Here is a 19,975-nt window from a genome sequence, read left to right on the forward strand (position 1 = left end):
CCTTCTTGAGGTACCACCTCTTGAAGATGTCCTTGATGACGAAGGAGGGCTGTGCCAGTGATGGAGCTGGCTGAGTCTACAACCCTCTGCAGCCTCTTTCAATCCTGTGCATTGGAGCCTCCATACCAGGCGGTGATGCAACCAGTCAGACTGCTCTCAACAGTACATATGTAGAAACTTGCAAGAGTCTTTGGTGACAGACCAAATCTCCTTAAACTCCTAACGAAGTAGAGCCACTGGCGTGCCTTCTTTGTGATTGCATCAATGTGTTGGGCCCAGGACTGATCCTCCGAGATGTTGATGCCCAGGAACTTGAAGCTGCTCACCCTTTCCACTGCTGACCCCTCAGTGAGGATTATCAAGGTGTTACTGTAGTGTGCTCACTATTTCAGTGCAAGGAACACTGCAAGTCTGTGCACACAAGTTCCAAGCAATGTGATAATGACCAGGTTCAGAATACTTTTGAATGACGTTCCTTCAAGGATAAATAGCAACTGGGGAGAACTCACCTTCTCTTTAAACTAGAGCCCTTGTGTTCGTCCAAGAAGGCACATTGTATCTTGGTTTAATGTCTCTTGAAAGATGTGCCTTTGACTAAGCAGCAGTCCCTCAGCACTGTGGGAGAGCCTGGATATTGTTTCAAACTAATCAAAGGAGAAGTGGGGCTTTAACTCAGAAGCTTCTCACTCAGAAGCAAGAGTGCTCAGACTGATCTACGGCTGACACCTGGCAGTTCATAACTGAAGCATGAATCAACAGGGCAGAAGATCGCCCCTGGGCATCTCCAGGGAGGTCTCATTCTCCAGCACTTAAGTGAAAGAGTCATACAGCACGGAAACAGGCCCTTCAGCCCAACTGGTCCATGTCGACCAAAATGCCACCTAAGCTAGTCCCATTTGCCTGCATTTGGCCCAGATCCCTCTAAACCTTTCCTATCCATGTACCTGTCCAAATGTCTTTTAAACGTTGTTAATGTACCTGCCTCAACCACTTCCTCTGGCAGCTCGTTCCATTTATTCACCACCTTCTATGTGAAAAAATTGCTCCTCAGACTCCTATTAAATCTCTCCCCTCTCACCTTAAACCTATGCCCTCTAGTTCTTGGTTCCCCAACCCTGGGAAAAAGCCTGTACGCATTCACCCAATCTCTACCCCTCATGATTTTATGTACCTCTGTAAGATCACCCCTCATTCTCTTACACTCCAATTAGAAAAGTCCCAACCTGCTCAACCTCTCTCCATAACTCAGTCGAGTCCTGGCAACATCCTCGTAAATCTCCTCTGCAATCTTCCCAGCTTAATGGCATCTTTCCTACAGCAGGGCGACCAAAACTGAACACAATATTCCAAATCGGCTGCGACAACGTCTTGTACAACTGCAATGTAACGCCCCAACTTCTATACTCAGTGCCCTGACTGATGAAGGCCAGCGTGCCAAACCCCTTCTTCACCACCCTGTCTACCAGTGACACCACTTTCAGGGAACCATGTACTTGTACTCCGAGGTCCCTCTGTTCTACAACGCTCCCCAGGGCCCTACTGTTCACTGTGAATGTTCTACCATAATTTGTCTTCCCAAAATGCAACACCTCACACTTATCCGAATTAAACTTCATCTGCCATTCCTTGGCCCACTTGCCCAGCTGATCAAGATCCCTCGATAAAGCCTGAGAACCATCTTCGCTGTCTACGAAACCACCTATTTTAGGGTCATCTGCAAACTTACCGACCATGTCTTGTCCTTCATATGATGTTATGTAGAATGCACTTTGCTGTCTCCCAGGGCTGTGGAAATGCATTTTCTATATTTATAAATGACATTTGGTTACCAAACTTGTTCCAGTTTCTTAACAGCAAAATAACCATTAGTAACATGGGTCCATCAATTCTGTTTTCTCAGTATTATTATAGCATCAAGGACATCAGTATTGGGGGTCGATGCGTTTGTAATGGACACGCAGACACCTGCAATGCCCAGAACCCAGAGAACCCCTTCCTGTAAGTAGCTGTACCGTTTGTTATGTGCTGTGTGAAACCATCAAACAATGATTCAGCATCACTGTGGTACTTTGATCAGTGTACCTGAGAGACAGGAGTCGGGCAAAGACTCACATATATCTCCTCCACCCTTGTCTGTTGCATTCGGTGCTCTCGATGTGGCCTCCGCTACATCAGTGAGACCAAGCACGGACGGGGTGACTGCTTCGCCCAGTCCCTGTGCTCTGTGCGCCTTGGCCGTCTGGAGCTTCTGGTCGCCAGCCATTTTATTTGTCCCCATTTGCTCATCGAGGTCGAGGTTGGTACAGTGAGTTTTTAAGGCAGGCACAGTAGTGTAGCGGTTAGCGTAACGCTATTACAGCGCCAGCGACCCTGGTTCAATTTTGGCCGCTGCCTGTAAGGAGTTTGTACGTTCTTCCCGTGTCTGTGTGGGTTTCCTCCGGGTGCTCCGGTTTCCTCCCACATTCCAAAGACATACGGGTTAGGAAGTTGTGAGCATGCTATGTTGGCGCCGGAAGCGTGGCGACACTTGCGGGCTGCCCCCAGAACACTCGACGCAAAAGATGTATTTCACTGTGTGTTTCGATGTACATGTGACTGATAAAGACATCTTAATCTTAATCTTGTCATGCCAGGTCACCCCCTCAGCCTCCTTTTCTCCAGGGAAAACAATCTCAGCCTATCCAATCTCTCCTCATTACTCAAGCCCACCAATCCAGGCGACGTCCTTGCGAATCTCCTCTGCACCCTCTCCAACTTAACTATGTCCTTCCCCTAGTGCCGTGACCAGAACTGCAGCTGGTGCTCCAAGTGCAGCCACACCAGTGTTTTGTACAGCTCTAACACGACGTCCCAACTCTTATACTCAATGCCTCGTGCCTCACACCTTCCTCACCACCTTGTCAACTTGTGTTCCAGTTCTCAGGGAATTAGGTATTTGTACGCTCAGGTCTCCCTGTTCAACAAGATTGATTGTTGAATATATTGATATTGATTGATCCCTGTCGGTCCTCGGCCTCCTCCACTGCCAGGGTGAGGCCAAACACAAACTAGAGGAACAGCCCCTCACATTCCCCCTGGGCAGTCTACAGCCCAATGGCAGGAACATTGAATTCTTCAACTTCAGGGAACCTGCTCCCCCTCTGTCCCTTTCCTCTCTCCTCCTGATCTCCCCAGTTCCTCCTACACCCCCCCACCCCCATCACCCTGTTTCCTCCCCCCCCCACCATCTCCATCTGCCCACCGCCCACACACCCCTCCCACTGGGTCCCCTCCCCCCCCCACTGTTCCCACCTGCCCTCCCCACCCCCCTTATTTGGTTCCAGGCTCCACCTTCCTCTCCCATCAGATCCCACCATCTGCAGCCCTCTGTCACCCCCACCTCTCACCTCCCAGCCTCTGTCGCTGCTCCCACTCCCCCCTCCCCCATCTGCCCGTCACCCCTCCCCACCTGGATCCACCCATCACCTGCCAGCTCTTGCCCCTCCCTTCCCCCTCCACCTCTTTATACCGGCCATCTCCCCTCTATCTTTCAGTCCGGATGAAGGGTCTCGACCAGAATGTCGACTGTCCATTCCCCTCCACAGATGCTGCCTGTTTGTTTTGTGCTCCAGATTCCAGCATCTGCGGTCTCTTCTATCTCCAACCTACACCCTGTTTGCACCTACTTAAAGTGATTTCCTCCACAGACGCTGCCTGACCTGGTGAGAAGTGCCAGCATACCCCTCTCTTATTACAAGTAGCTGTCAATGTGCTTTGCATTTGAAAAGTGATACCTGGTGATGCTCTTCACACAAGGTGACTGGGGGAAACTTGCCATCCAAGTCCAGTACCACAGGGACTGAAACAATGAGAAGAAAACATTGTAGACTCGTGGCATTGAACAAGGCCATTCAGCCCATCGAATCCCTGCCGACTCCAGCAGAGCAATCCCATCAGTTCCATTCTCCTGTTGTTTTTCTACAGCTCTGCAAATTTATCTCTCCCCAGTGCCACCTGGGCCCCCTCTGAAGACCCTCATTCACTTTTACTACAACCACTCCTGGCAGTGAGCTACAGACTATCACCGCTCTCTGTGTGAAAATTTCTCCTTACCTCCCCTTCTATCTTCTTCCAAAGTTTTAAATCAGTCTGCTGTCACGGACTGCAAGGTGACAGGCCATGTTGAGAGAGGGTTGAATTAGTCAGAACATTGTACACAGCACAGTACAGCACAGAAACAGACCCTTCAACGCACAATGTCTGTACCAATTGTTATTTCAATTTAAACTAATCCCATCTGACTGCACGCGGTCTGTGTCCCTCCATTCCCTGCCTGTTCATGTGTCTGTCTAAATGTCTCTTAAACACCTCTATCGTATCTGCCTCCACCACCTCCCCTGGCAGCACGTTCCAGACACCCACCACTCTCTGTGTAAAAAAAACTTGCCATGCAAATCTTCTTTAAACTTTCCCCTTTTCATCTTAAACCAATGCCCTCTAGTATTTGACATTAGATAGTAAAAGTCTCTGACTGTCTACCCTATCTACGCCTCTCATAATTTTATATACTTCTTTTGGAGTTTATTGGTTTATTGTTGTCACAAGTACTGAGCTACAGTGAAAAACTTTGTTTTGCATGCCATCCGTACAGATCATTTCATCACATCAGTGCACTGAGGTAGTACAAGGGAAAACAATAACAGAATGCAGAATAAAGTGTTACAGTTACAGAGAAAGTGCAGTGCAGGCAGACAATAAGGTGTAAGGCCATAACAAGATAGATAATGAGGACAAGAGTCCATCTTATTGTACCAGAGGTCCGTTCAATAGTTTTATAACAGGTGTCCCCTCAGCCTTCAACGCTCCAGAGAAAACAACCCATTTGTCCAACCTCTGCTTATAGCTAATACTTTCTAATCCAGGAAACACCCTGGTGAACCCCTTCTGCACCCTCTCCAAAGCCTCCACATCCTTCCTGTAACAGGGCGACCAGAACTGCACACAATACTCCAAGTACGGGCAAACCAAAGTTTTACACATCTACAATGTAACATGCCACCTCTTATACTCAATGCCCCGACCGACGAAGGCGAGTCTGCCGTATGTGGTCTTCACCACCCTATCCAGTTGTGCTGCCTCTCCTCTGCCCTGTCTTTTTTTTCCCTGTTCAAGTAGCTGTCCAACTCTTTTTCAGAAAATTGTCCCTCAACCACCTCTTCGGTCACCTCACGGGTATGTCACTCTGGGGAAAACTTCCACTCCTCTTCCCCGGTCTCTTGCCTCAGCTGTCAAACCCATTTCTTCCGATCCCTGATCTCCTGCCCCAGGAGGCGGTTCCTCGTTGTTCATTCTATGCAATCCCCTTGCGGTTTTCGACAAGATAATAATCACAGTGATTCTCCGCTCAGTGGTTCTGGATTCATTACCACCAGCTGCCCACTGCTCCTTAATCTTCACACACCGTCTTTCATGGAGTGATGCAGCACAGAAACGGGCCCTTCAGCCCATCATGTCCTTGCTGACCGTTGCCCCTGTCTACATGAATCCCATTTACCAGCATTAGGTCCGTAGTCTTTACAGTTAGAAAAACTGAATGAGCTTCCTTTGAGTGTTTGTGCAGCCTTTGACATGCTGAAATGTGCCAGCTGTTGTTGAGACCAGCTGGGTGTGTTTGCCTGTTACTGACAAGTGGTGTGATGTTCAGGTTGCAGTGTGAGTGTCAGCACAACACCTGCGGAATATCCTGCGAGCGTTGCTGTCCTGGGTTCAATCAGAAGCCATGGCAACCAGCTACAACCTCATCGGCCAACGAATGTGAATGTGAGTGTCATCTATGCTCCTTTTATCCAAGTTCAGGTTCAGACACATCACTGTCACCAGGGAACACTCTTTAGTAATTAAATCTGAATTGGATGAAGCCTGATTTCATCAGGATGTGGCGGGACTCTGCAAAAGTAGACTGGGAGCATCTCCATGTGGGTAAATCAGAGAGTCACACATCATCAATGTCTTGAATATTACACCCATTTTTGGGAGAGCGAGTTCCACCTTCCCACTGCCTGACGTCACCCTGAGTAGCCCAGAACTAATGACACCCCCTCATCTGAATCTTCCTCAAACTAAGAAGATATTTTCTCTTTATCCACCCCACCTTTGATCTCTCTTCTGTACAGAAAGACCATAGAAACATAGAAAACCTACAGCACAATTCAGGCCCTTCGGCCCACAAAGCTGTGCCGAACATGTCCCTACCTTAGAAATTACTAGGCTTACCCATAGCCCTCTATTTTTCTCAGCTCCATGTACCTATCCAAAAGTCTCTTAAACAACCCTATCGTATCTGCCTCCACCACTGTTGCCGGCAGCCCATTCCACACACTCACCACTCTCTGAGTAAAAAACTTACCCCTGACATCTCCTCTGTACCTGCTCCCCAGCACCTTAAACCTATGTCCTCTTGTGGCCACCATTTCAGCCCTGGGAAAAAGCCTCTGACTACCCACACGATCAATACCTCTCATCATCTTATATACCTCTATCAGGTCACCCCTCATCCTCCGTCGCTCCAAGGAGAAAAGGCTGAGTTCGCTCAACCTCTTTTCATAAGGCACGCTCTCCAATCCAGGCAACATCCTTGTAAATCTCCTCTGCACCCTTTCTATGGCTTCCATAACCTTCCTGTAGTGAGGCGAGCAGACCTGAGCACAGTACTCCCAGTGGGGTCTGACCAGGGTCCTGTATAGCTGCAACATTACCTCTCGGCTCCTAAATTCAATTCAATGATTGATAAAGGACAAAACACCATATGCCTTCTTAACCACAGTCAACCTGTGCAGCTGCTTTGAGCATCCTGTGGACTCAGACCCCAAGATCCCTCTGATCCCATTAGGCCTGCTCCCCCATTCAACACCATCATGGCTGATAACCACCTTAGTCCCCTGTTCCTGACTCCTCCCCATAGCCATTGAACCCTTCAGCATTACAGAATGTATTGAATACCACCCTGGGCTCTGGGGTGTGTGCTGAGGATTGCACCCCTCCAGTCCAGTGTGATGTTGAACTGCACTACTACAGAGTCTGAAACAATGGCATGTTGCACAATACAACATCCAGCATATTTTTCTTATGAAATCTCAGCTTAAGAGTTACTGTTGGCCTCTGATTGGCAGCCCCTGTTAAGCACTGTGCCCAGAATTTATGCAGAGAATTGTGTCTCCACATATCGTTCTTTGTTTGTGCAGTGTAGATTGAACAGAGATGTTTGGAACATACTTTTGGCATGGATTATCTGGCTGCATGCCAACATCTCCCTGCAGGAGAAAGTCCTCCTCTCTTACAGCTTCTTTCTGTTAGAATCCAATCCTGAAACTCTGAGCCTTGACCAAGTGAAAATTAGACACCAAACATCTGAAATCCAAAGAAGTAATTTGGTGCAACTTGTCGTGTCCTTAAATACTGAAGGTTTCCAACAAAGGATGAATTGTAGCAGGATGAGGATAATCGGCCCATCTCATTCCCCAGTGCATCATCGGCTGATGTCTCCTCACCTAGAAATCACTAGCTGCATAATTTTGCCCTTTCACCTCTCAGAAATCTCCTCTGAGTTTTTTATATGACACCAGTGTAGAATCATAGCCCTTTGGCCCAACTGGTCCTTGCTGACCAAGATTCCCATTAAGCCAGTCCCATTTGCCCGCGTTTGGCCCATATCCCTCGAAACCTTTCCCATCCAAGGACCTGTCCAAGTGCCTTTTAAATGTTGTTAATGTACCTGCCTCACCCACTTCCTCTGGCAGCTCATTCCATATAGTCACCACCCTCTAGGTGAAGAAGTTGCCCCTCAGGTCCCTTTTAAATCTGTCCCCTCTCACCTTAAACCTATGTCCTCTAGTTCTTGATTCCCCAACCCTGGGAAAAAGACTGTGTGCATTCACCCTGTCTATGTTCTTCATGCTTTTATACACCTCTATAAGGTCACCCCTCATTCTCCTACACTCCAGTGAATAAAGTCCCAACCTGCTCAACCTCTCTTTCCATGACTCAGACCCTTAAGTCCCGGTAACATCCTTGTAAATCTCCCTCTTCACTCTTTCCAGCTTAATGGCATCTTTCCTACAGCAGGGCGACCAAAACTGAACACAATATTCCAAATGCGGCCTCACCAACGTCTTGTACAACTGCAACATAACGTCTCAACTTCTATGACTGATGAAGGCCAGCGTGCCAAACGCCTTCTTCACCACCCTGTCTACCTGCGACGCCACTTTCAGGGAACCGTGTACTCCTAGGTCCCTCTGTTCTACAGCACTCCCCAGAGCCCTACCGGGAGTAGATGAAGCTTGGTCAGAGGGTAGGTTTTGTGTAGGGCATCATTGTAGGAACAAGAGATTGAGAGGTGGGTGGCAATTATCTATAGTCTTCTGTGCCTTGGCGATTCAAGTGCTCACCTGGATACTTCTTAAACGTTGTGAGAGTCTCTGCCTCGACCACCCCCTCAGGCAGTGTGTTCCCGATTCCAGCCCCACTCTGGAGGCACAGGTTCTTTCTCTGATCCCCTCTGAACATCTAACCTCTTACCCTAAACCTATGCCCTCTAGTTTTAGATACCTCTGCCATGGGTAACGTTTCCCACTGTCTATGCCCCTCATAATTTTGTACATCTCCATCAGGTCCCTCCTCAGCCTCCTACTCTCCAAGGAAAACAAATCCAGCCTATCTGGAGTATTGTGTACAGTTCTGGTCGCCCCATTACGTGGAGGTTATGGAGAGGGTGCACGAGAGGTTCACCAGGATGCTGCCTGGATTAGAGGGTGTTATCTATAAGGAGAGGTTGGACAAACTTGGATGATTTTCTCTGGAGTGTTGGAGGCTGAGACGGGGTTTTGACCCAAAACGTCAACAATTTGTTTCCCCCCACGGATGTTGCTCAACCTGCTGAGATCCTCCAGCAGATCGTCCATTGGGTCCGCAGCCTCTTGTGTCTCCACCCAAAATTAGTGCTGTGAGGGGAGACTCTGTGGGGACACAGATGTCCCAGTTATTGATAGATGGAACACATTTGCCGATCAACCTTCCATGATTTCTATCACAATGATGCAAAACAAGTTAGCTGAAGGTTTCTGATGCCTGGTTTGATTTTGGCCAATTAACGTCGCCCCACTGTCTTAGGTTTGGCTTACAGTCCTGTCAGTTTGCAAACCATATCTCTTGAGTCATCTCCTTCTATCCTTTTGGTTTCAAAATTTATTACTGCTTGCATGGTAGTGTAGCAGTTAGCGCGACGCTATTACAGCGCCAGCGATTGGGGTTCGACTCTTGTCGCTGTCTGTAGGGAGTTTATACATTCTCCCCGTGTCTGCGTGGGTTTCCTCCAGGTGCTCCGGTTTCCTCCCACATTCTAAAAAAAGACGTACGGGTAGGTTAATTGGGGGTTTAAAATGGGCAGCGCGGACTTGTTGGGCCGGAAGGGCCTGTTACCGCGCTGTAAATAAAATTTAAATTTAAAAAAAAATTTAAAAAAACATTTGAACACATTTTGAAGACTATTTGTATTGATACCTGCTATCCACATAATTTCTGAAGGATGTCCTCTGTCTAACAATCCCTGTCAAAGGATGAATCAGTTATCCTGTCTGGATCTCAGTTTAGATGTTTCTTGCTCTTGTATGTCGCACCTTTCCCACCGATGCACAGCGAGTCTCCTGCTCCCGGGATGGGTTTGAGAGGCTCCCATTGCTGTAGGCAGGGTTCAACAGCCCAATGGTTAATTCCTGGACTAGGATCTGGATGCCTTGACCGCTGTTCTGGTAGAATTCGTCTCAGACTGGGAAACAAGACCCTGCAAGAGGAGAAAACTCCCGCAGATGCTTCCTGACCTGTTGAGTATTCCCAGCACCAGTAGTGGATTAATTCCATAAATCTGGAATTAAAATATTAGTCATGATAATGAAACGACTGGATTGTCATCATGAACCCCCTCTGGTCACCCGTATTGCCGAGCTTACTGAGTACTTAGGGACAGGTTCTGGGAGCAGATCAATGAAAAAAATGCCAGCCCAACAATTGTAGACATGCTGAGCTCTGATTTATTTTTGTAGAACGGAATTATTGGAGAGATGGGTGTTGAAATAATTTGGTGTGTTATTTTACAGCTTGTAACTGCCACGGACATGCCAAGGATTGTTACTACGATGCCGCAGTCAGCCAGAGGAGAGCGAGTATGAACATTCATGGGCAGTATGAAGGTGGAGGTGTTTGCCTGAACTGCCAGGTATGAACCAGTTGCTCATCTGAGAACCAACACGTCCATCAGCTGAACGCAAACCGCTGGAGGAACTCAGCGGGTCGGGCAGTATCTGTGGAAGCAGAGGGATGATTGATGTTTCAGGTCGAGACTCTGCATCAGGATTGAGAGTGTAGGTGGGGGGGAATAGCCGGTCAGAGGGAGGGGTGCCAGTATAAAGGGGTAAAATTACACACACACGCGCACAGACACACACACATGCGCACACACACACACGCGCGCACACACACGCACACACACACAAGCACAGACACGCACACACACGTACATGCATGCAGACACGCACACACACGTACATGCATGCAGACACGCACACATACATGCACAGACACACATACATGCACACATGCACATACATACATGCACAGACACACACACACACACACACACACACACACACACACACACACACACACACACACACACACACACACACACACACACACACACACACACACACACACACACACACCGGTTACTTCAGGCAGATCTGCACCTATAGTCAGCAGAATCTGAAAACTACCCTCCCTCTCAGTCCTGATGATACGTCGAGCATCCCTCTGCCTCCACAGAGACTGCTTGACCCGCTGAGTTCCTCCAGCAGATTGTTTGTTGGTGATTGGGAGTTGATTTATTATTGTCACGTGTACCGAGTACAGTGAAAAACTTTGCTTTGCATGCCATCCATACAGATCATTTCATCACATCAGTGCGTTGAGGTAGTACAAGGGAAAACAATAACAGAATGCAGAATAAAGTGTTACAGTTACAGAGAAAGTGCAGCGCAGGCAGACAATAAGGTGCAAGGTCATAATGTTGCCACAGATTATCAGAGTTTTACTGTATTTGTGTTCATTGGTAACAGAAATAGGTCGTAAAGCTCTTTTTTGCAGCATTCATGAATATTATGGTCTGGCAGCAAAAATGTCTCGAACGTTCCAACAGTTTTCCCCCTTTAACCTGAATGGGAGCAGTGGGCTGTTCAACCAAGGGTGTAAGTGGATGCAGTGACCGGCAGCAACCCCACCGTCTCCTCCGTGGTGAGATTGTTCTGTATTAGGCCAACACTGGCCGTCCTGCACTGAGTAATCAGCCTGCCCTTAACCCCTTGAGCTGATTTAAAGCCTCATTATTGGTGTTATTAACAGGTATTCATCACTTTCTTTTGTTGCTTTCTGATTTGGAAATGGAGCAGCCATGGAAATGGGATACCGAGGACCGAACGTCAGAAGCTGGATATTCAGCTCCTGGCGCCCCAAAGCCTTTCCAGAGTCTACAAGGCACATGTTAGGAGTGTGATGGGACACTCCCCAACCACTGGGTGCAGTTAGTCCACGTACTCAACGTCCGCCGCATTACCTATCCCCCATCTACAGAGCACAGGTCAGGGGTGTGACGGAACACTCCCCGCTTCCCTGGGTGGAGTTAGTCCATGCACTCCACATCCACTGCATTACCTACCCCTATCTACAGAGCACAGGTCAGGGGTGTGACGGAACACTCCCCGCTTCCCTGGGTGGAGTTAGTCCATGCACTCCACATCCGCTGCATTACCTACCCCTATCTACAGAGCACAGGTCAGGGGTGTGACGGAACACTCCCCGCTTCCCTGGGTGGAGTTAGTCCATGCACTCCACATCCGCTGCATTACCTACCTCTATCTACAGAGCACAGGTCAGGGGTGTGACGGAACACTCCCTGCTTCCCTGGGTGGAGTTAGTCCATGCACTCCACATCTGCTGCATTACCTACCCCTATCTACAGAGCACAGGTCAGGGGTGTGACGGAACACTCCCCGCTTCCCTGGGTGGAGTTAGTCCATGCACTCCACATCCGCTGCATTACCTACCCCTATCTACAGAGCACAGGTCAGGGGTGTGACGGAACACTCCCCGCTTCCCTGGGTGGAGTTAGTCCATGCACTCCACATCCGCTGCATTACCTACCTCTATCTACAGAGCACAGGTCAGGGGTGTGACGGAACACTCCCTGCTTCCCTGGGTGGAGTTAGTCCATGCACTCCACATCCGCTGCATTACCTACCCCTATCTACAGAGCACAGGTCAGGGGTGTGACGGAACACTCCCCGCTTCCCTGGGTGGAGTTAGTCCATGCACTCCACATCCACTGCATTACCTACCCCTATCTACAGAGCACAGGTCAGGGGTGTGACGGAACACTCCCCGCTTCCCTGGGTGGAGTTAGTCCATGCACTCCACATCCGCTGCATTACCTACCCCTATCTACAGAGCGCAGGTCAGGGGTGTGACGGAACACTCCCCGCTTCCCTGGGTGGAGTTAGTCCATGCACTCCACATCCGCTGCATTATCTACCCCTATCTACAGAGCACAGGTCAGGGGTGTGACGGAACACTCCCCGCTTCCCTGGGTGGAGTTAGTCCATGCACTCCACATCCGCTGCATTACCTACCCCTATCTACAGAGCACAGGTCAGGGGTGTGACGGAACACTCCCCGCTTCCCTGGGTGGAGTTAGTCCATGCACTCCACATCCGCTGCATTACCTACCCCTATCTACAGAGCACAGGTCAGGGGTGTGACGGAACACTCCCCACTTCCCTGGGTGGAGTTAGTCCATGCACTCCACATCCGCTGCATTACCTACCTCTATCTACAGAGCACAGGTCAGGGGTGTGACGGAACACTCCCCGCTTCCCTGGGTGGAGTTAGTCCATGCACTCCACATCCGCTGCATTACCTACCCCTATCTACAGAGCACAGGTCAGGGGTGTGACGGAACACTCCCCGCTTCCCTGGGTGGAGTTAGTCCATGCACTCCACATCCGCTGCATTACCTACCCCTATCTACAGAGCACAGGTCAGGGGTGTGACGGAACACTCCCCGCTTCCCTGGGTGGAGTTAGTCCATGCACTCCACATCCGCTGCATTACCTACCCCTATCTACAGAGCACAGGTCAGGGGTGTGATGGAACACTCCCCGCTTCCCTGGGTGGAGTTAGTCCATGCACTCCACATCCGCTGCATTACCTACCTCTATCTACAGAGCACAGGTCAGGGGTGTGATGGAACACTCCCCACTTGGCTGCTTGATTGCTCCACCAAACTCCCTCAGGATGCTCGACAAAGCAGTCCACTTGGCGGGCACCCCATCGTCCACCCTGGATACTCCCTCCCTCTGCACCAGTGCACAGTGGCTGCAGTGTGCACCGTCTACAAAACGTGCTATGGCTACTCACCTCAGACCACTCTGACAGCACCTCCCAAACCCACCAGCTCTACCCTACAACGGGCAAGAGAAGGGGAACACCACCACCTCCAGGTTCCCCTCCAGCTCACGCACTTGGAACTATCGTGCTGTTCCTTCATCATCACCGGGTCTAAACCCTGGAACTCCCTCCCCAGTAGCACTGTGGAGCTCCTTCACCAGAGGGACTGCAGTGGTTGAAGAAGGCAGCCTACCCCCACCTTCTCAGTGGTGACTTGGGATGGGAAATGCTGGCCTTGTCAGACACACCCGGCTCAAACAAGAACTGAAGTGGTCCAGTTGAATGGAGACAGCTGTTAGCTTCAGAGTCTGGTTGAGTCAAGATTAACGTCTCACTGGCTGGATAAAACCCCCTGGGAGCTGGAGTTTTACTAACTGTGGGTCTCCTGTTTCTAAACCTCTGTGCAGCACCACACAGCTGGGATGAACTGCGAGCGCTGTGCCCCGTTCTATTACCGCCGGGCTGGGGTTCCCAAGGACGCGCCCGATGGCTGTGTAGGTGAGTGTTACATATGCACGGGGCAAGAACGAGAACGGTGCGGTAGATTAAACGCCTTTACTGATTCATGTTAACCAAAATAAAGAAACTGAGCCACTTACAGTTGTAGATCAATGAGAAGGTCGGGGGAGATTGAAAAGTGCACGGGTCCCCAAAATCCAGTGCCAAAAGCGATGTTCCCTGCTTGGGAGGGCGTTGTCACTCTGGCGTGCGATCGACCGGCAGGTGTGCGCATATGTACTTGCAAAAAATGTTGTTACACCCGGCCTGATATTGCCCCTGCTGAGTTCCAGCGAGAGTAAAACCAGCTGCAACATGAAACCTGCACCACCCAATCCCACCAGATTCCCAGGTAACCAGCACCGCCCAATCCCACCAGATTCCCAGTTAAACCAGCACTGCCCAATCCCAATTAAACCAGCACCGTTCAAACCCACCAGGTTCCCAGAAAGACCAGCTCTGCTCAATCCAAGTAAAACCAGCAATGCCCAATCCCACCAGATTCCCAGTAAAACCAGCTCTGCCCAATCCCACCAGGTTCCTAGTAAAACCAGCTCTGCCCAATCCCACCAAGTTCCCAGTAAACCAGCAATGCCCAATTCCACCAGGTTGCCAGTAAAACCAGCACCGCCCAATCCCAGTAAAATCAGCACCACCCAATCCCACCAGGTTCCCAGTAAAACCAGCACTGTCCAATCCCAGTTAAAACCAGCACCACCCAAACCCACCAGGTTCCCAGTAAAAACCTGCACTGCCCAGTCCCACCAGGTTCCCAGTAAAACCAGCTCTGGCCAATCCCAGTAAAACCAGCATCACCCAATCCCACCAGATTCCCAGTTAAACCAGCACTGCCCAATCCCACCAGGTTCCCAGTAAAACCAGCACCACCCAATCCCACCAGATTCTCAGTAAAATCAGCACTGTCCAATCCCAGTTAAAACCAGCACCGCCCAATCCCACCAGATTCCCAGTAAAACCAGCACTGTCCAATCCCAGTAAAACCAGCACCGCCCAATCCCACCAGATTCCCAGTGAAAACCTGCACCACCCAATCCCAGTAAAACCAGCACCACCTAATCCCACCAGATTCACAGTAAAACCAGCACTGCCCAATCCCACCAGGTTCCTAGTAAAACCAGCACTGCCCAATCCCACCAGGTTCCCAGTTAAACCAGCACTGCCCAATCCCAGTTAAAACCAGCACCACCCAAACCCACCAGGTTCCCAGTAAAAACCTGCACTGCCCAGTCCCACCAGGTTCCCAGTAAAACCAGCTCTGGCCAATCCCAGTAAAACCAGCATCACCCAATCCCAACAGATTCCCAGTTAAACCAGCACTGCCCAATCCCACCAGGTTCCCAGTAAAACCAGCACCACCCAATCCCACCAAATTCTCAGTAAAATCAGCACTGTCCAATCCCAGTAAAACCAGCACCGCCCAATCCCACCAGATTCCCAGTAAAACCAGCACTGTCCAATCCCAGTAAAACCAGCACCGCCCAATCCCACCAGATTCCCAGTGAAAACCTGCACCACCCAATCCCAGTAAAACCAGCACCACCTAATCCCACCAGATTCACAGTAAAACCAGCACTGCCCAATCCCACCAGGTTCCTAGTAAAACCAGCACTGCCCAATCCCACCAGGTTCCCAGTTAAACCAGCACTGCCCAATCCCAGTAAAACCAGCACCGCCCAATCCCACTAGGTTCCCAGTAACACAAGCAAATAGAAGCAGGAGGAGGCCACTCGGCCCCTCAAGCCCACCCCACCATTCAGTGTGATCATGGCTGATCTACACTGGCCTCATCTCCTCGTTTGTGTCAGTTCCCCATGATCCTCGATTCCTGAATCTCTAAAATATCTATCCCTGTTTATAACGGGGATACATTCCCGCTGAGTATTATAGACCAGCTGTGTGAATGTCTGCCACCGTTCCTCCACTGAGCTGTCTCCCAGCTTACTTTCCCAGTCCACCTTAGACATCTCCTCCCTCATACCATTGTAATTGCCCTTATTTAAATTGCAGACAGTCATTGTGGTTCTGTGGTGTTCACCCTCAAACTGCATCTGGAATTCTAATATATTGTGGTCACCAGAAACAAACAATCTGCTGGAGGAACTCAGCGGGTTGAGCAGCATCTGTAGGAGGAGAGGAATTGTTGATGTTTTGGGTCGAGTCCCTGCATCAGGACTGGGATTAGAGAGGAGACATGGCTGTTATATAATTCTTCCACTAACCCCCCCCCGCCACCACTCCACCCACACAGCCTGACCCACTGAGTTCCTCCAGCAGTCTGTTTTTTGCTCCAGATTCCAGCATCAGGTAGTCTCTTGTGTCTCTGTATTGTGGTCACTATCTCCGAGGGGATCTTTAACCACAAGATCTCTGATCAATGCCTTCCTCGTTACTGATGAACACATCTAAAATAGCCTGTTCCTGGGGAGATGTGTTACATACTGTTCTCAGGAACAATCCCTGACACACACCACAAATTATTCTTGTGTAATACCTTGGCCAGTGTTTTACCCAATCAATATACAGATTAAAATCTCCCATGACAATTGCAGTTCCCTTCAGACAAGTCCTAAATGTTTACGCATTATGCTGTGCCCTATCAAAGAGGTCACACTTTGGGGGTACATTCTCTCTTCTCCCCTTCCCGTCGGACAGAAGATACAAAAGCCTGAAAGCACGTACCACCAGGCTCAAGGACAGCTTCTATCCCGCTGTTATAAGACTATTGAACGGTCCCCTAGTACGATAAGATGGACTCTTGACCTCACAATCTACCTCGTTATGACCTTGCACCTTATTGTCTGCCTGCACTGCACTTACTCTGTAACTGTAACACTTTATTCTGCATTCTGTTATTGTTTTCCCTTGTACTACCTCGATGCACTGATGTGATGAATTGATCTGTACAGATGCCATGTAGAACAAAGTTTTTCACTGCACATCGGTACGTGTGACAATAATAAACCAATTTACCAGTTTATAGATCACTCCCATCTGTGTCTTCTTTCCCCTGCTATTCACGATAAGATAAGACAAGAGATCTTTATTAGTCACATGTACATCGAAACACACAGTGAAATGCATCTTTTGCGTAGAGTGTTCTGGGGGCAGCCCGCAAGTGTCGCCACGCTTCCGGCGCCAACATAGCACGCCCACAACTTCCTAACCCGTACGTCTTTGGAATGTGGGAGGAAACCGGAGCACCCGGAGGAAACCCACGCAGACACGGGGAGAACGTACAAACTCCTTACAGACAGTGGCTGGAATTGAACCCGGGTCGCTGGTGCTGTAATAGTGTTACGCTAACCGCTACACTACCGTACCTGTCCTAAATTCAACCCAAACCGATCCCACGTTGCTATCTACTGCCCTGTGGAGGTTGTGGAGAACGAGAGGAGGCAGCAGGGGCGAGGTGACCTGAGGAATTTGAACCAAGTGGTGCAGCTACTGAAGATCTGAAATTCAGACAGAAATGACGCGGAAGGAAAGTCAGGGCTTGCAGTTCCAGCAGTCCAGCAGCCACAGATGCTGCTCGACCTGCTGGGTAAATCCAGCACCTTCTGCTTTTACTTCAGATTTTTGGCATCTGCAGTATTTTATGGCTCCAACTACCGCACCCACCCCCCCTCCCCCGCCCCGCCCCTCATTGTACACTCAGCCTGAACAAGTGCTTGAGGCATCAAATTCAGTCTTGAGGTTCTCCTGACGGGTAGCTGAATGAGCTTCATTCTTTGTGGTTTACAAAGTCATTATCACTGCTTGGTTTAATTAGAACTTTGTCAAGTGCGCCCAGCTTTTCCTCTGATGAACAGGTAGCACTGGTTAATTCCACTCGGGGGCGGGGGGAGAGGCGCAAGTGTGAGTGGTGCACGGGGCTGCTTCTGGTTCAGACTTGCGTTAGACGTGGTGTTTCCCCAAACAGACTGCTTTGTCAGAGGGCCGTGCACGGTGTTACCGCCAGGGAAATGAAAAGTACTTAAACCTGCTCAAGTCAGCCTTCCATAGCTGATGCAGTGATAGAGGCAGATCAGATCTCTTTACTAGTCACATGTACATCGAAACACACAGTGAAATACATCTTCTCCATAGAGTGTTCTGGGGGCAGCCCGCAAGGGTCGCCACGCTTCCGGCGCCAACATAGCACGCCCACAACTTCCTAACCCGTACGTCTTTGGAATGTGGGAGGAAACCGGAGCACCCGGAGGAAACCCACGCAGACACGGGGAGAACGTACAAACTCCTTACAGACAGTGGCCGGAATTGAACCCAGGTCGCTGGCGCTGTAAAGCGTTCCACTAACCGCTACACTACAGTGCCTGCCCATTTTCTCTTCCAGCCATGGAATTGCACTCAGGAACAGGGCAAGCTGTAGGTGTGGTGAGTGTGTGCAGCACACAGACACTCCCAGTGCTGCAGTAAGGGAGGTGCTGAACAGTAATTTGGTTATTGGTTTATTATTGTCACATGTACCGAGATACAGTGAAAAACTTTTGTTTGTGCGCCAACCAGACAGATCATTCCATACATAAGTACATTGAGGTAGTTAAAAAAGCAGAATGCAGAATAAAGTGTTACAGTTACAGAGAAAGTGCAGTGCAGGCAGACAATAAGCTGCAAGGGCCACGACAAGGTAGGCTGGGAGATCAAGAGTTCAAAAGTACGAGAGGTCCATTCAAGAGTCTGATAGAAGCTGTCCTTGAGCCTGGTGGTACGTGTCCTCAAGCGTTTGTATCTCCTGCCCGATGGGAGAGGGGAGAAGAGAGAATGTCCGGGGTGGGAGGGGTCCTTGACTTATCTGCCAAAACCCTTCACTAGCTATGGGGCTGGTGCAGTGGTTCAACAGCGGACAAATCGGTGTTCTTGGAGAGGGAGCATGCGGTATCCGCGGGCACCCTGGTTGAGCTCCGCGCTCGGTGGGCCCCTCAGGGGATCGCGTGTGTCGTGGACGGTGAGAATGCGATTCTTCTCTGGAGTGTTGTGTGGTGCGTTCAGCGGCTGTTAGGTAGCTTTATTGCTGTAGTTCCGCAGTTTGCATAGTTTTTCTTCAGCTTTCTATATTAGATGTAGTAGTTTGACACTGGATGTCCTTTTGTAGTGCTTTTAGCAAATAAACGTTTGTATTATATCAAAAAACAGCAGACAAATCCGACCACAGTGGTTGTAGAATTTAACTTCGGCTAATAATCTATAATTAAAACCCAATCAGTGGTGATGATCATGACAAAACCATTGGGGTGTGGTTCGCTGAAGTTCCTCAGGGACGGACATCTGCCCCCCTTACCCGGTCTGGGCTCCGCGTGTCTTCAGTTTCACCAATATCGTTGATGCTTAGATGGTTCAGCAACTAATTAGGTTCTAGGGCAGTTAGGGATGGGCAATAAATGCTGTCATTGCCAGTGACACCCAGATCCCGAAAATAAATGGAAGACTTTGAGGGTGCTGGAGAATGGACCAGAAGAGTTGGTGGGTTGACTGGTACTCCGCAGCAGCCCAACCCCACTCCTGAGGTCTGAGCTCCTGATGCAGGCTGGCCCTCCCAGTGCACCACTGAGGGAGTGCTGCACAGTCAGAGGTGACTTTAAATAGGCTGGGGCTTTTTCCTCAGCAGTGTAGGAGGCTGAGAGGTGACCTTACGACAGGCTCAGGTAAGGTAGATGGTCATAGTCTTTTCCCCAGGGTAGGGGAGTCTGAAACTAGAGGGCAGTGGTTTAAGGTGAGAGGGGAAAGATTTAAAGGGGACCTGAGGGGCAACTTCTTCACACAGAGGGTGGTGAGTGTATGGGACGAGCTGCCAGAGGAGGTGGTTGAGATGGGTATAACTCCAAGGTTGGACAGGTACATGGACGGGAAAGGTTTAGAGGGATATGAGCCAAATGCTGGGAAATGGGACTAGCAGAGGAAGGCGCCTTGGTCGGCATGGACCACTTGG

At 49.7% G+C, this 19,975-nt stretch overlaps 1 protein-coding gene across 1 annotated transcript in view; it reads left to right on the plus strand.

The window, feature by feature from the left end:
- LOC127574426 (laminin subunit alpha-3-like) overlaps window positions 1–19,975 on the plus strand; it is a 304,580-nt gene that overhangs the window by 71,797 nt on the left and 212,808 nt on the right. Inside the window, 4 exon segments of the mRNA XM_052023432.1 lie at window positions 1,901–1,998; window positions 5,684–5,799; window positions 10,131–10,249; window positions 13,938–14,028. Coding sequence (XP_051879392.1) covers window positions 1,901–1,998; window positions 5,684–5,799; window positions 10,131–10,249; window positions 13,938–14,028 — 424 coding nt within the window.

Source organism: Pristis pectinata, chromosome 9 (assembly GCF_009764475.1).
Source record: "Pristis pectinata isolate sPriPec2 chromosome 9, sPriPec2.1.pri, whole genome shotgun sequence".
Lineage (NCBI taxonomy): Eukaryota > Metazoa > Chordata > Chondrichthyes > Rhinopristiformes > Pristidae > Pristis > Pristis pectinata.